General features: G+C 43.2%; 1 protein-coding gene across 1 annotated transcript in view; it reads left to right on the top strand.

Annotated features, from left to right (window-relative positions):
• MYH10 (myosin heavy chain 10) overlaps positions 1-16,664 on the top strand; it is a 2,709,460-nt gene that overhangs the window by 2,600,171 nt on the left and 92,625 nt on the right. The window contains exon 39 of the mRNA XM_044086713.1: positions 10,293-10,401. Coding sequence (XP_043942648.1) covers positions 10,293-10,401 — 109 coding nt within the window. The remainder of the gene's footprint in view (positions 1-10,292; positions 10,402-16,664) is intronic.

Below are 16,664 nucleotides of genomic sequence, written 5' to 3'. Positions count from 1 at the left end.
GTAATCCTCTTGGTGAGGTACTTTTGTGGTCTTTCCAGCTGTTGGAAGTGTCTTGTGAGGTACATCCCCAATGGGACATTGTACTGTATGATGGGTCTGATGAGTGACGTGTAGAGTGGCACTATAACCTCTTTATTTCTAGATATGAACCCTTTAGTAATTAGATGGGCTACATAGAAGGATTTCCTAACTATTTTGGCAATATGATTGTCAAAGGAGAGATTACTAGCTACCTGGGTCCCAAGATCTCTCAGTACCTCTTCTGTATTAAGGGGGCTGCCACCTATGTGGTAATTCATGGGTGTTTTGTGTTTCCCAAATGGGATGACTATGCATTTTTTGGTATTTAGCTTCAGACCATGACTTTGACATCAGGTGTCCATCACAGTAAGGCCCTTTTGGAGAATGTCCGTGTCAACCGGAGAGTCAGTTATGGCTCCCAGTTTGCAGTCATCGGCGAACTTGGTTAACCATAGTCATCCTGTGTTTGCCTGTACTTCTGAGAAGTATATGCCGAACAGTAGGGATCCCAGGACCGAGCCTTGTGGGACACTACTTGTGACTGGTTTAGAGTCTGACCTGGAGCCCATTATTCTTACCGTGTGAGTTCTGTCTGTAAGCCAGTTGGCAACCCATCTCGTGACGTAGGGGTTTATGTTCAGGCTGGCGAGGTTTTCTATAATTTCAGAGTGGGGAATGGTGTCAAAAGCCTTGGCGAGGTCAAGGCAGGCTGTGTGAACTACCTTCCTGTCATCTATGGCCTTGGTGACTGTCTCGAAGAAGTCAACCAGGTTTAGTAGGCATGCCCTTAAAGCCGAACTGGGTTGGGTCAAGTGTTTGGAGGTTCCCAATGTCTTTGTTAATGAGTTCCTTGATGATGCTTTCCATAGCCTTGCAGGCCAGGCTAGTCAGGCTTATGGGGTGATAGTTACCAGGGTCACTTGTTGCCCCTCCTTTGTGGAGCGGAATAACCGCTGCTGTGCACCATTCTATGGGCACGTAGCCTGTGGAGAGGCTGAGGTTGAACAGTGTGTTTAGGTGGGGGGGTTAGTTCATTCTGTAGTTCGTGCAAGACGCAGCTTGGGACACCATCTGGCCCCATTGACGCTGTGCTTTTGGCTTTTGAAAGGGCTGTTTTCACCTCTGCGTCTGTGATTTCCAGGACACTACACTTTTCCGGTATTGTTGTGGGCCCTTTTGGGGGTGAGAGGGGGGTGAAGTTTGCACTGAATCTATCTGCCAGGATGTTGGCATTATCAGTGGGTTCAGTATATTTTGTGCTATTTTGCACTAGCTCAGAGCATATCTTCGAGTTGCCACTTAGATTCTTGATGTAGCTAAAGAAGGCTTTGTGGTGATCTTTCGAATCCTTGGCTATTTTTCTTTCGAAGTTAGCCTTGAAGGATTTTATGAGAGACCTTAGTTTCTTACTGATACTGATCAGGGATGTCTTTCCTTCTTGGGATTTGCTTTTTTCTGAACTAGTTTTTTCCTTCTATTGTATAGCCTGTTTATCGCAGGGGTCCACCAGACTGTTTTTTTTCTCTTATGGGAGTTAGTTTTGGTTTTGCTAGGGATGGCACGATCCATGCATCCTTGTAGGTGCTCATAGAGTGCATTTGTAAAGGTTTATGCATCTTGGACACTGTTATCCTTTAGCGTGGGGGCTGTGAAACTTACCACTTCTGTCTTAAGTAAGGTGAAGTTTGCTATCGAAAAGTTTTTCACTGTGGTTTCCTTGGTTAGAGGTGGTGGTGTGGTGTGGACATCCAGAGTGATTAGTTTATGGTCTGATCTACTGATCTAACCAGTGACTGGTTGACCTTTGGTGTGGAACACTTGTCGCCCATGTTGGTGATGACAAGGTTCAATATGTTTTCACCTCTGGTAAGGGAGTTTACCAGCTGATCCAGGGCATTTGAGTTGATAAATTCCAGGAAGCCCTGGACTTGGGACTTTGTACTTGAGTAGTTTTCCCAGTTAACAGTAGGGTCATTGAAATTGCCCAATATCAGGGTGTTTGGTAGGACCTTCGTGTTTTCCAGTGTCTCTAGAAAGGCAGAGTGGTGGTCCTGGGTCATAGAGGGTGATCTGTAGCAGGCCACAATTTGCATTGCAGATTTGCCTGATGTTAGTTGCACGTGGATAATCTCGGAGGTATCATGGTGCGCCACTAATCTGGAGGTGTAGGTATCCTTGATGAATATGGATACACCTCCTCCTTTTGTGTTTCGGTCCATGTTCTGTGGCCGAAATGTGTGGTACGAGTTGTAGCCTGGTAGTGCTGGGGTGCTCTGTGGAGCCTTGAACCAGGTTTCAGTTAATGCACAGATGCTGATGCTCTCCATACTGAGGAGTGCTTCGAGTGCATGCATTTTGAGATTTAAACTGGTGTTGAGTAGCATAACCCTCATTTTTTTTTTATTTGTGCTGTTTACGAAGGTGGGTTTGACTTTTGAGCCTTGCCTAAAAAAGGTACTATGGGGGCAGCAAGAGCCTTGGCCAGTATTCGAAAGCCTATGTCGTCCCAGGCTGATGGACACTGGATCCCCTTTAAATGACACCAGAAGCTTAGCCAATTGTTGAAACTGATCATTTTTTCTTTATACTGTGGTATCATTCTTGGTGAGGGCAGGATGCTACTCAGGGTCAGGGTCATACCCGCCTGGGCTACATGATCAGAGAGCTCTTCCATGTCTCTTTTCATATAGTCCAGGAGGTACGTCTCAGGTCATTCACACCAACATGAACAATGACAGGGTCATATTTGTACTTGTTCTGGAGTGACCTGAGTGCTTGTGTTATGTGGCGGATTCTGGCTCCCAACAGGCAGCTAACATTAGCCTTCTCCTTGTCCAGCCTAGTGAGTGGGACGTCAGTGTGCCTGACTAAAGAGTCGCCTATTATTAGTGTGTTAGGTATGTTATTTCACCTTAAGGGCTGTGATTGTGCGGCACACTGATTTTGTGTTTTATGTATTGTCTGGTTTGTGACGGGAGGTGCAGGTTTTTTGGGTGTCTGCTTTGGAGGTCAGTGATGCTTTTGCAGGTTTTTATTTAGAGCCTCCGAGTATGATTTTGTGTATTTGTGTATTTGTTGCCAGTGCTGGTTTAGTATGTCTATGTGAGGCTGGAGGTGTGGTGCAAGTGTTAACCTTCTCCTCATGACTGCCTGTTCCAGTCTTGGGTGGAGAGAGCTTAGCCTCCAGTTTAGCTATATAGTTGCATCTCTCACATATGTTAATGTTTTGTGGTAGGAGGAGAGGGTTGTCTGTGTACATAAGGCAGTTATAACATTGCCTCAGGATACCCAGGTTTACCAGCTGGACTGGAGAGTATACCTGAAATTGCCTTTTGGTCATGCCTGAATAGTAGGGTGAGCTGCTTAGTCACTTGGTTGGTGAGGGGTGAATAATGAGCCTTGCCCTGCTGGGCAATCAAGTGTCTGGGTATATTAGTGCTTGTTATTAGGTCTGAGCAAGTGCTGGACTGTAGGATGCTTTTCAAGTGCTTAGGCTGAGAGTTAGACTACTTTCAAGGGAAAAACTGAATAGGGGACTTGGTGGAGCCGGGATAAAATTAGCCCTAGCTAACCGGTGCTGTCCGGACGTGCAAAACCATGCAAACGTGGTTTTTACAGCAGGGAATGAAAGAAATAGAAATTAGCCCAAAATGGCCTATAAACTACTAACTTCTAGGCTGGAACCACTCCTCCAGGGACAGATGGCTGCTCAAAGCTCCCTCTCTCACAGGTGAACAGAGAAACCTCCCTCTATCCAAGTAAATTATGGGCAACTCAGAAAATTGTAACACAGCCCTGAATTCAGCACTAGCCTGAAAACTGGACTATACTAACTTAGAAAGGTGGGAAATAAGGAAAAATTTTTTTTGAAAAGATAAGGCAAAAACAGTAAAAAAAAATACACTTGAAACACCTTTAGATGACTATAAGAAATCAGAAAAGGCTTTTAAACAAATTACCCAGTTAACCAGTAAAAAAAATCTCAAACTGAGCCCTGTTCCTCTAGTCTTCAATCAGACAAGCTCTAACTGCACACTCTTGCCACTGGGGTGCAGGGTAACCTTCTCCAAAAAAGAAGGCCTGGATTAGTGCTCAAGTTATACAAACTAAAAGCTAGATTCAGCAGGCCTGGATCTAGTCTATGCTACAGCAAACAAGGTGCACCAGTTTCAATAATAAACAGTTCAGATATGCAGGCACTGTAAGCCTTTAACTAGAAATTCCCAGCTCAGAAGGGCAGAGTCCAGCCTCTCCTCCCACAAGAGTGCAGACCATGAACCTTCTTAATGTAAAATAACTGGCCTGAAGCCCAAGTGCTTAAACCAGAACTAATACACTTAGAATAAGAGACACTGAGCCTTCAATCAGCATTTCCTAACTTGGAAGGATGTAAGCTACCTGTCCTGCCACAACAGGACAGACCACAAACCTTCTTAATGTAAAACAACTGGTCTGAAGCCCAAGTGCTTAAACCAAAAGGCTTAGAATGATAGTTACACCAAGCAGTAATAAATACAATTGAGTACTTTTAAGATGATGCAAAAGCAAAATAAAGTAATAAAGTAGGAAGAAACACAAATACAGTAAAAGCAGATGAAAAAAAGTGCACGTATTTTTTTTTTTTTAGTGAGCAAATGAGATTGGCCCAGGAGGAGTATCCAAATGCAAATTTACAAGAGGGGCGGGCAGTTTCAAAGCCACAAGCATTAAATGAAAAAACAGAGCCACAACTTCCAACTAGATCGTATTCAGTGCAACACAAATAAATCAATTTAAATGCTGTATTATTTGAAAAAAGTGCAAATAAAGATTTACTTAAATTCACTTATACGTCCAGTTGCTTACATGTAGGTCTTAGCCGCCAAAGCTTAGCGTTTAAGCAGAAAATTATCCAAAATGTACCACTTATATAAGTCAGAAACCAAATAACAATGAAGTAAACTACCCCCACTTATCACTGGCTATGCAGGAATTCTAACAAGCATTAACTGAAAAAACAGTGCCACAACTTCCAGCTAGGTAGTATTCAGTGCAATACAAATAAATCAATTTAAATGCTGTATTATTTGAAAAAAGTGCAGATAAAGATTTACTTAAATTCACTTATATATCCAGTTGACTGCATGTAGGTCTTAGCTGGCCAAAGCTCAAGTGTTTGAGTATGAGCTCAGCACCACTGAAACCTACTGCAGCATGTGAAACAACATCATGACCAGTTTGCTGACAGAGTGAGCTCGAGTCCACCACTAAAGGCTTAAGTGAAAGAACTGAGGCTTCATCCATTCTCTTGCCTCCCCCCAAGTTAGGAAAAGCTGACTGGTTAGAGTGGAACAGATTCCAGCAAAGTCCTGCCATTTCATGTAGGCCAACATGGATGCCTCAGATATTAAATGTGTAACTTGTGATGTCTTGTTTGAATTCATCCCTGTGGTTGCTGGAGTGCACCTTTGAGGAGTATAGTTTAGTTTTGACACAAGAGCAAGACCCAATGCAGGACTGTCATAAGCCAGTGCTGTTTGCTGCCTCTTGTATCTGTAACCCCAGGCACTGGGGGCCTTCCACCAGTCACCATGAACTCACCTGCCATTTGCTTATCACATGTCATGTTGGGTGAGTGCAGGCCAGCCTTACTGGAGCTAGTGGCATGGAAGTTACTCCCTATCCTTTAGTCCCCACTCATCTAGTAGGGAGATTTTGTGGTCCTTGTATACAAGAGTGAGGATAACAAGTTCTTCTCCATATGATCCCCTCTTTGGAGAAGCACTTAAGCTTATGGGGTAACATCTGGGTCTTCCCCCTGTAAAAGTATTGCATAATTATTTGAGAACGAAGGAGGATAGGGAACAGTGAATTATCCATTGCATGGAAACTGCCTTGAAGGATGTTTTTGCAATGGAGATGTATCTGGATTCTACTGCTAAGAAGGTTGATGTGGCCTTCATTCCCATGGTAGAGTGAAGTGATCTCCCAGCTAAGCATTCCTGAACACTTTCTATAGTGACTGCTCCAGTCCAGCATAGGTCCCAGTTTACTACTCCTTTGTCCTGCTTTAATTCAGATGATCTTTTGGCTGCATTGGCAAGATAATTTTTTTCTCTGTTACCTTGAGATTTCAGGTTCCTTACCTATCTGCCTTTACCTGTCACAGTTCCAGTCATCTTTTGTAGTCCAGGCTGTGGAAAGCTGTGAGACATTCCAGATTCTTTGGTCAAGGAGTCTTTTAAAAAGACTTGCTATGCCTTGTCCATGAGATTTAATGTAGACCATTGTAATTTTGATTATACTGACTCTCTAGCTGGGCAGTAAGCTCAAAAATGTGCCTGCAGTGGTTGGTGTGTTTTTGGCTGTCTTTGAATGAGTTGAAGCAGACCATTCTGAATGCTCCCTTTCAGGGTTTTTTCATTTGGATTGGCTTAACACAGGAAAACAAAAGTCTCAGATTAACTTTGGCATATCTGGCATATCATGTATACTATTAAAATAAACTAATACAAAATACACATTACTTGCAAAACACAGGCCAGTAGCCAAACTGTTTACATGAACAACAGTCATTTAAATGATTTTTTTCTAATAGGATGATAGATTTTTATATATTTCCTTAGAGTGAACCTAGGATGTTGCCAGTTACTTTTAGGGTTGCTGCCTGAAAAAAATCTTCCTCCAAAACAACTGAGTCCTCATCTTTATTCTCAACATATTGCAACCATAGAAGCATTTTAAAATGGTGACTGTCCTTTTTTTTATCAGATATACCTTTCCTTCTCTAATTTGTATTTATCCATTATCTGGCAACATTCACCTTTTATCTTGACCGTCACCCAAACAAGTCTAATAAAGTAATCGAGGAACATCCAGTTCAAGGTTAAGTACACTAAAATATAGTCCATGAATCATGACAGTTTGAGTTCCTGTAAGGCCCACTTGTAGCTTTGTATGGCTTGCACTATAGGCTCTACATATGCAGCAGCTGAGTAAGAGACTGGGTGCCATTGTTTTGTGCCCCTGGATGAACAGAATGATTCACATAGTCTGCCACTAATTTTCATACTGGCTGCTGAGCCTTCATAATGATTGAAAGATCTAGAATACTTAAGTCTCACCATAGTCTCAAACTATTACATCCAATTAGTTCTATTAAATGCCTTTTCAGCATCTAAAGGCAAAAATTCATAATTGCTGCTTGCTCTACCAACAAGAGTGTTATGGTGCTGTCCGTGGATTGTCTGAAAGCAGTAAAGCTTCATTTAAAGCAGGTTTTGACAAGTCTAATCCAGATTGAACAATCAGTTGGTCAGAGTAGACTTGAAGCATGTGTAATCAAAATTGAAAGTGCCTTTTGTGTCGCAGGACAGGCGGGTCTTTGCCCTTCTCACAAAATGACAGCAATCTCAGCCTGCTCCCAATTGTCTGAGACCCTTTTATGCACAGAATATTGTTGAATAGTACCTGAAAATTATTTTAAGGTCCATTTGTTTTTAAATACAGTCACTTCTTCATTGTGGACAGAACTGTGAAGATAGAGATACCTGTCTGTTCAAGATCTTCCAGAAATGGATTATCTCAATCAGTGACAAGTTCACTACAGTGGCACCCTCCAATTTCTGTTTAGTTTGGCAGGGCAAGCCAGAGTCAATGGTGGACATGTTCTTTTTTTCCCCCTATAATAGTGAATATTTCTGTATATGTTTTCCTTTAATTCTATGACTGCTTTCAGAATGCAAAATGTGTTGAGGAAAGGCTCTTCCTCATCATCCTTAGTACCCGAGAAGTGTGTACGCTAATTTTCAGGTCCCTGGTAGTTCATTGGAATGTGCTGGGAAAGGTTTCTGAAGTTCACTTCTGAGAAAGCATACAACTCTACCTTGGGGTGAAACTGTGCTTTTTAGACACATTGCTGGCTGCTGCTGAACTTTTCAGTGTAAATCAGAGATGATTGAAGTTGACAGAGTCTTCCAGCAGTTATTCTTTGCTGTGTGGAAAAGGTTACAAGTGATCTTGAGAGCCTTCAAACACCTGTTTTACTTGGGTTTTAGTTATTTCAAATTCAGTGTGCCAGTAGTTATTTCAAGTTCTGTATGCCAGTTTAAAGTGCATCATGACCTTGTGGAGGGAAAAACTGTGGTGCATTACTAAGTTATTAAAACAACCATTCCTGAAAGTTCTTCAGGAACTTCTTTGAAGAAGTACTATCCTCGAGTATTGAATTTCATAACTGACAGGCTTTCACCATCTCTTGTTCATTAATAAAGGTTTGACATATCTGAAGTTTCTCTTGAAAATGCTAATCTTGGTGTCATTTACCTCTGTCAGTAGGATGTTAGAGTTGCGCACACTTCTAGTGAGAACTGTATTTGACTTTTCCAAGGATTGCACGCTCCTTAGGGACTGCCTTAGTTCATTCTGAAAGTAGTCTTATAACTATCCTTAAATTGACCGATTTGCCCAGCACTTTCTTTCTGGGAGCAGAATCCAGGACAAAATAGCCCCTTCTATCCTTGACTGGCATTGTCAGCAAATATTTAAATTGAGAAAGGGAAGTTGATTTCAGGAAGACAGAACAGTTTGTGTTCACAATAGGAACTGATGACTGCATTGTTTTTTCCATCTAATGTCTGACTGCTATTTGGTATTTCTGGCAGTGCTACTCCAGTAAGTTTGTGAAGTTGAACATTTGTTATTTCTTTTATTTGTTAACCAAGGCAGAGCACTGATCCATATGAACCATTTTTAAACTCAGTCTGGGAAGCTGTGGCTTGCACAATAAGCAAATTGAGGCCAAGGATCTCAAACCCTGTACTTTATGAAGCGTGTTAACATTTCATAGCTTTAGTCTTCGGCATTCATTACCAGAAGGTGCTTCTGGCTACTATGTCTTTTCTGCTCCCTTACCAAACATTAGTGCTTGGATTGTAATTCCAGAAACTCTTCACTTCTAGAGCTGCATTTGTTTTCTGCCTTCTGATCCCTTGCCTTAAGGCCTTTTCTGGCTTCTGCCTCTCATGCCGGTTAAAACTGCACTGTTTGGTTTCCTTCCCAGTAGTTACACAGTGCAGTGGACTTTGTTGTAAGATATAAATGATACATTCTCAGCATGTTTGTTATCTATGAGAATGCTTTCTGCAGGGAGGGAGTCTACTACCTCTGTGCTGGTCCCTAAACCTGAATGACCTCTCTCACATACATCAACAGATGGATTTCACTTGTCAGTCAAGTGTGCATTTTTGTATTCTGGTGTATTTATAAATCTCATCTGTTTTCACTCTGTGCATAGGAGGACTGGAGATGATCATACCATCTAGTCCTACTCTTGACATAACTGCATGCCACAGCAAAAGGTGTACACACACCCACACATTGGAGCTAATCTTTTTAAGTACTATGCCAAGATGCAAATACCAGAAGAAGAAATTCTGTCAGTTAATCACTGCATAAGGCTTCTAGCAGATCAACTGGAAATGGTACATATCAGTTATGATAAACACTTCATATAGCTGTACCTCATGTGAGAGCACTTCCTCTCGGGAAGTCCCTTCCTTTGCCCCCCCCCTGACAGGGTTTTTGGGTGTCGTCTTAGTCCATCCATTGGGTGAGTCGGGAAAGAACTGGAGAGAAGATGTGTCAGTCTTCCCCACCCCACCCCCCTTTTGGGCTTCTCAGTAATATGAAAGTTGGCAAAATGGAAACCTGATTCTTCTGAAGGTTACTTTGGACAGCACAAGTGATGAATATATTTCTGTTGGTGATGCGTTTACATTTGGGAATTGTTGACTAAGGCTCTGTCTAAAGATCTTGAATTTCTATAGATACCCTAGCTGTAAAGCTTCTTTTTCAGTAGTGTAATTTTTCCACCTGCCTTTATTTGTTTGATGGTTAACTATTATGCAGCTTTAATGGTATGTTAACAGTTAACTACATTTTTTACTTCTTGGAGCATAATAAGAGGTGGGTGAGTTGCTTTTGATTTTACAGATAAAATCAATATATAATTATCTGAGTATTTAGCGTATCTGTGCTTTACTGATTGCCCATATTCAGTTTACCCTTTTTTTCTGTCTTACTTACTGTCAAGAATAGTTTTGAACAAAGGGTAGATACCAAGTCTGGAGCTAAAAGCAGATCAGCTCAAATATGCTGTGCAAGTTGCTATGAAATGGGGTTGACTCACACGCTGTGAAAGCAGTCTGTTCTAACTGCTACTTAGCTCTGAAAGTAAAAAAAAAATAGCCTTGTATTGCTCTCTGTGATGATAATTTAATGTTCCTTTTCAGAGAAAGGGGAGCAGCCAATAAGTTGGTACGTCGGACAGAGAAAAAACTGAAGGAGATATTTATGCAGGTGGAGGATGAACGTAGACATGCCGATCAATATAAGGAGCAGGTAATGTATCTGTTGACATTTCATTGTGAATGACTAATGAAGCAGAAGGGAGCGGAGAATATTTGGGGTTGTGTTCTTAGTAGACTGCCTTGGAAGTCTTGATGGAGAAAACAGTGACGTGATAAAACATGCAAAATTCTACTGGGGAGTAGGGGGTTGGGAGTATCTTGCTCTTTCTCTTGATCCCGTGTAGGTAAAACATATGAACTCTTGGGGATATCTAGATTGTAGAATTCTGATGTCAGGATTTTGTTTGGTATTTTCTCCTTTAGAAACTACTTTTTTTCCAGAAAATATTTGATTATAGGAAAATGCTTCTGTAGATCTTTGCATCCCCCCCATTCTCTTAGGAAAAATGCAGATGTCTCCTGATTACTATAGCTGTCTATCTGTATAATGACAAATGGTCTTTTGGCTTACACAGTGGTTCTTTGTCAGGTTCATGCTGGTAGTCTGATTTTACTCAGACTGAAGTTATATTTGTGGCTTGGAAGAAACTTCTTTGTACCCCCTTTAAAATACAAAATAGTTTTTTTTTTGTCTATTCCAAGTCATACACACCTGTCAACTGTCATATGCCACACCTTTATCAGCCTACTTCCATATATTCTTGACTGTTTTTTTTTTTTTCAAAATCAAATTTAAAAACAAAAGGCAAACGGATGATGGAAAAGAGAGAGATAATTAGAAACTTGTTCTGGGAATGTAATGAGAAGGCATATTAAACAAATCCTTGCATAGTACTTTGTCAGAAATGTTTTGTGGGGAGTAGATTATAATTAAGGAAATTATTTTTCTGAGCTGGGATAACGTATGTAAATTGCCTAGTTGTAGTAAGGCCTTACCAAGTTTAATGCTATTGGCTGACAAAAAAGAAGTTACTAGAAAACGGAAATCGAAATCTAAACCAATTGTAATTGAAGTATTAAATATTTTATAGGAGATAAAAGAACTGGTGGTGAATCCTTAGAAAATGGACAGAACAAATTACATAAAAGTAAATAAAATTTGTGGGAACATTGCATACATACAGAATAATGTTCAGGAGGAGGAAGAATGAGGTTTAAGGGAAGGCAGGAACTGAGCAGTTTATGCGATGTTGGAGTGAATGAAAAACTTCAAAATGTATAGTGTATGAAAATTAAAAAAAAAATGTTAGTATGGTTTGTTTTCTTTTCTACCACTGAATGTGAGCATGTGTTACTCTTCGGGTGCTTAAAATTTGGCTCTGGGAATATTTTTGAAATCAAGGAGTTTTGGGGTGTAACCTATAGTTAGAGATAGATATTCCACTTCATCACTGGGTAGTTTAAAATCTTCCATAATAGAAATTCTGTTAATTTGAATTCTACCCAGTGTATTTATGAACGTAAAGTGAGAGTGTGTGTGTTTTGGGGGGCATAGATGGGGGTTCCTATAGCATTATATGATTTGATAGTTGAGCTGTTTTATGTGATTTGGATCTCAGTCATTTCAGTGTTTGCGTCTCAAGGGATCTGCCTAGAAGTGATATGGTCTTTATCAAATATGGATACTCCACAATAGTTACCATTTGGCTAAAAGCTATAGTAGGCAGAAAACCCTAGTATGGAGAGTGTGGTCTGTGTTTTAAATCAAGATTCTATAAAAATAGACACATATCCACTCTATATGCTACAGAACCTCAGATAAAGGCAATTTGTTTAGACTCCTGGCATTAGTTGTTGCAAATCTTCTGTCAGGAGTCCTAGGAGGAGTGTTTTCACACCAGTGGGATGAAGTTAATATTCAAGACTTTCTAGTTCCCTAGAAAGGAGAAGATTTGAGGCCTATTCTACACCAGGCTGAACATCTATCTAGAGGTTCCTCTGCAAGATGCTGTCCCTTTAGACCATTTCCTCCTCTTCACCTAAATGATTTTTTTTAGTTACTTTCTGCAGCACTAAGGGTATTTGCAAAGTGACTGGCACCAATCACAGACTTCTGCAGATGCCAAGGAATTCACATATGTCCTTATGTGGGTGATTCTGATTCAGGCTTCTACTTCTACTTTAGATATTCTAAAATTCACAGACGTTGCTATGAACCTCCTACAGAATTTAGGATTCACTTTCAACCTAAACAAATCCTCCCTGATCCCCCCAAAAGTGTTTCTCTAGGCTGCTTTATAGATGTCACAATGCAACCTGCCTTTCTAACTCCAGGTATAACAGCGATTTACAAAGCTTTCTTTCTGTATGTAGCAAGGCAGAAGCCTGTCTGAGCTAGGTGGCATCAAAGAGCCCTTGAGTTAATGGCTTCAACCATCCTCATGATCCCTTTTGCCCTGTTTCACACGAGGAAAGCTCAGTGGTATGTCAAGCCAGTCTAGATTCAACACAAAATTTCTGTCAGCCAGTAAATTCTGATTATTCCATGTCTGGTTCAGAAATTAATTTGGTGGGCCAAGCAAGTGTACTGCAATCAGGAGGAGGGTCCCCAGCCAATCTAGACCACTGTAATAGATGCCTTGGATTATGTATGGGGGGGCTTGCTGTCAGAACACCAAGGATCCTGGGTGTATGGAGACCTTCTTGCAAAGAGCTATCTCTAACTAGTTTTATCTCCCCCTCCTCCCTGGCCTGACATCCCCTTTAGGAGGCCTATTTTACTGCATTAAAGTAACTGACCACTAGGTGGCGCCTCTATATCAGCTTCTGAATATTAGAAGTTATGTGGTCCTATCTCGCCTACATTCTTTACTCACGGGTTAAGTCTCTAATTGGCTGGGCTAACCCGGTATCCCAAGATGCACCTCGCCCTAGCTCCAGATCTCGTTTGCCGCTCGTAGAGTTAGGAAGTGGTTTCACTTGGCTGTGGCTAAGTACCCTTTTTTTTTCAAACTTTTCATAAGTCTTTAGCAGTCTGTTTCTCGTAAAAAGCTATTTTAATATCTAGTTTTCATTGTAAGTGTACTGCGTAAATGAGTAGTGTTTTTTTTTGTAGTATCCCTCTGTTTTGGCAGGCTAGGCCAGTTTAAATTGGTGGACCTAGTCCTCTCCTGTGTTGTTTTCTGTGTAAACTTGTGTTTTGTTTGGTCAGTATTTAGATTTCCTTGCTGCACCAAAGAAACGTTTAAATTAGAGTTTCCTTGGTTGTTCGTAGTTTGTTTTTTTCCCCTCTTGTCTCTGTCGTTGTCGATTGAGTGGGTGCTGTGAACTACTATGTCTAAAGAGCAGAAAGAGCATAAACCCTCTGGGTTTAAGAAATGCTCAAAATGTGGCTACAAGATGTCCATTACAGATGGGCATTCTATCTGCGTTTATTGTCTTGGTGCTATTCACCTGCAAGAGTCCTGCAGTTTTTGCCACGCTTTCAGCCCGAGGGTACTGCAGGATAGAAAAAATAAGCTGATTTTGAAGGGCCTGGTTAAGCCTTCTTTTGAGGAGTCTGTAGACTCTTCTTCTAGTACTAAGTCTAAGACTTCCAAGGCCAAGAAAAGATCTCCAGCTCCATCTGTCTCATCGGAGCCCCTGGAGAAGGTTTCGAAAGTGGATACTGCCTCCTCACCGACTCCATCTGTCTCATCGGAGCCCCCGGAGAAGGTTTCAAAAGTGGATACTGCCTCCTCGGCTCCCTTGTCCTTGGGGCCGCAGGAGGTATCTGTTGTACTGGAGTCTACCTCGGCCCCGATATTATTGGAGCCTATTCGGAGCCGGTCACCCAGTGTTAGGCATGAATCTCTGGGTAGGAGATCCCAATCTCCTTCTATTTCCTCCAAATCCTCTAGGCTGTCTGATTTGGATGTGGATAGGGTGGTCCAGAGGCTCCTGCAGTCGCCGGTGTTAGCAAAATTGTTCTTGGCTCCGACCAAGTCGGCTCCGGAGCCAGTCCCTATTCTTGTACCGATGATTCCTCCTCCAAGCACCCCTGTGTCGTCAGAGCCGGAGTGCTCCACGCCGAGTGATGTTCTCGTGCCGGCTCCGATACCCCTTGCGAGTTTATCGGAGCTGACGGCTGCAACCATGTTGGTTCCGTCCTCTGGTTTCAGTACTCTGGTTTCCTCAGTCGGACCCGAGGGGGGATACCTCTGGACTCTTGGTTCCGAGCCTGCCTCCTTCTCGGTGCATCGGCTTGGGGAACCCCGACTCCAGATGTGGTCTCCGAGATGGGTCGGTCCTCGGACTCGGGGGGGACCTGCCTTCGAGGCCATGAGGAGCGCACTGGCCAGATCGTCAGTTACATCACTCGTATCGGTCACTCCTTCCCCCTACACCCCGGCTAGAGCCTCTGACACCCCCCTATCCATGGATGGCAGAGCCCAATGGTCTGAGGATATCCCCATGAGCGGTCCTCAACTTTCTGAGGGCCCCTCAGTGTCGGTGCCTGAGGAGCCCCCTAAAAAGTTGTTGTGCAAGAGGAAGCACATAGACTCCCAGGACGAGTCCCTCACTTCCGATACCAACCTCGAGGAGTCAGAGGGGTCCCCTAAGTCGTCCTCCGATGTCTGTTTCTCCGACATCCTGGAGATCTTGAGGCAGAGAGGCGACTTGCCGTCCAAGACCCCCTCTGAGGAGGAGTCGGTATTCCTCAAAGCCTTCAGAGCTCAACCCTCTGCCTCCTGGGTGTCTCCCCCCTTCGATGATTTCCTGGATTTGATTTGTCGAAGGGTGTGGGAGACCCCTGATTCCGTTGAACCGGTGCCCAGACACACAAATAAGTTTCTTTCTGCTCCCCCGGGGAAAGAGTTCCTGACCAAAGGGGTTTCCGTAGTTGCCTTGGTGGTGGCGGCAGCCACTCAGCAGGAAGTTGCATAGGCTTCTTCTTCCGTCCATCCTCCTAACAAGGAGTCCAGGAGTATGGACCGGTACGGGAAATGTACCCTGTCTTCAGCGACCTTTACCTTGCGGTCGCTGAATTATCTTTGTCATTTTACTCTGCTCCAGAGAGGTCTCCTTAAGGAGCTAGGAGACAATCTGACGGGTAACATGCCTGAGGCGGTAGCACAGACTGTTACCGCCCAGTTGTCTACCCTTGGTTCCGTTGTCAACTCATCCATGAGGCTCATATCCTATGCAGCCAAAGGGGCGAGTAGGGCAGCTAGCTCAGGTGTAGCTCTCAAAAGGCAAGCCTGGATGCACCTGTGTCATTTTTCGGAGGCCTTTAAGTCTTCCTTCACTGACTCACCCTTTGATGGGTCCTCACTCTTCGGGACCAAAGTGAAAGACACCCTCACCAGATGCGAACAGGAGGGGAAGACCCTGTCTGCCGTAGGGGCCCGTTTCTCTCTTCCTTCTAGGCCTTACCTACCCCTAGGCTCAGAGAGGAGGGAAAATGTGGTTCAAGAAGTCACAGAAGTCTTTCCCTGCCACTCAAGGTGAGTCCCCCTCCAGAGGCAGAGGAGGGGGAAATTATTCTGGAAGATGCCATCCTAGAGGCAGAGGAGGCCCCCGCAACTCGGGAGACCGCGATTCCTTTTTAGCGGGTCTTCCTTTCAGTGTTCCTTTCAGTGTTCCTGAGGCATTGCCCGACTGTGCTGTTCCAGAGCCAGTCGGGGGCCGAATTTCGTTGCATCCGGAAGCCTGGGAAAGCATCACTCAGGATTGTTGGGTGCTTCGAATAGTTACCGGAGGTTACACTATTCCCTTTTTATCGACACCCCCTCTAGTCAAAAGAATCCCGGACGTTCCACCCTGTCAACGGGATCAAGCAGCACTAGAAGTTTCAAACCTGCTAGAAAAAGGAGTCATCCAACCAGTCCCCTCAGACCATATCAGATCAGGAACTTACTCAAGACTCTCTTTGGTGCCGAAAAGAATAGGGGACCTGAGGCCCATTGTGGATCTCAACCGATTGACTCACTATGTTCTGAAGTCCAAGTTCCAAATAGTCACTCTTCAGTCCATTTTTCCCTTGCTGGAAAAAGGAGTATGGATGTGCTCCATTGATCTCAAGGATGCCTACTACCACATCAAGATGGACAAGGCATCCAGGAGTCAGTCACCCTTCCGGCTGGGAGCCAGACACTTCCAGTTTCGTGCCCTGCCCTTTGGTCTCACCACAGCCCCAAGGGTGTTTACCAAGTGTATGGCAGTGGTGACAGCTCACCTGCGATGTCGGGGATTCCAGGTGTTTCCATATCTGGACGACTGGCTTCTCACTGCCCCCACCAGGCATCTTCTCATTCAAGCCAGGGAGGCTACCATTACACTTTGTCAACAACTAGGAATTACCTTGTACTGGGAAAAGTCTGCCTTGCTGCCTCACAGCATGTTGTTTTTATAGGCGCAGAGCTAGACTCTATT

Source organism: Protopterus annectens, chromosome 10.part0, assembly GCF_019279795.1.
Source record: "Protopterus annectens isolate FY-2018-M chromosome 10.part0, PAN1.0, whole genome shotgun sequence".
Classification (NCBI taxonomy): domain Eukaryota; kingdom Metazoa; phylum Chordata; order Ceratodontiformes; family Protopteridae; genus Protopterus; species Protopterus annectens.
The sequence above is the reverse complement of the archived record's forward strand: the minus strand, read 5'-3'. Positions and strand labels throughout refer to the sequence as shown.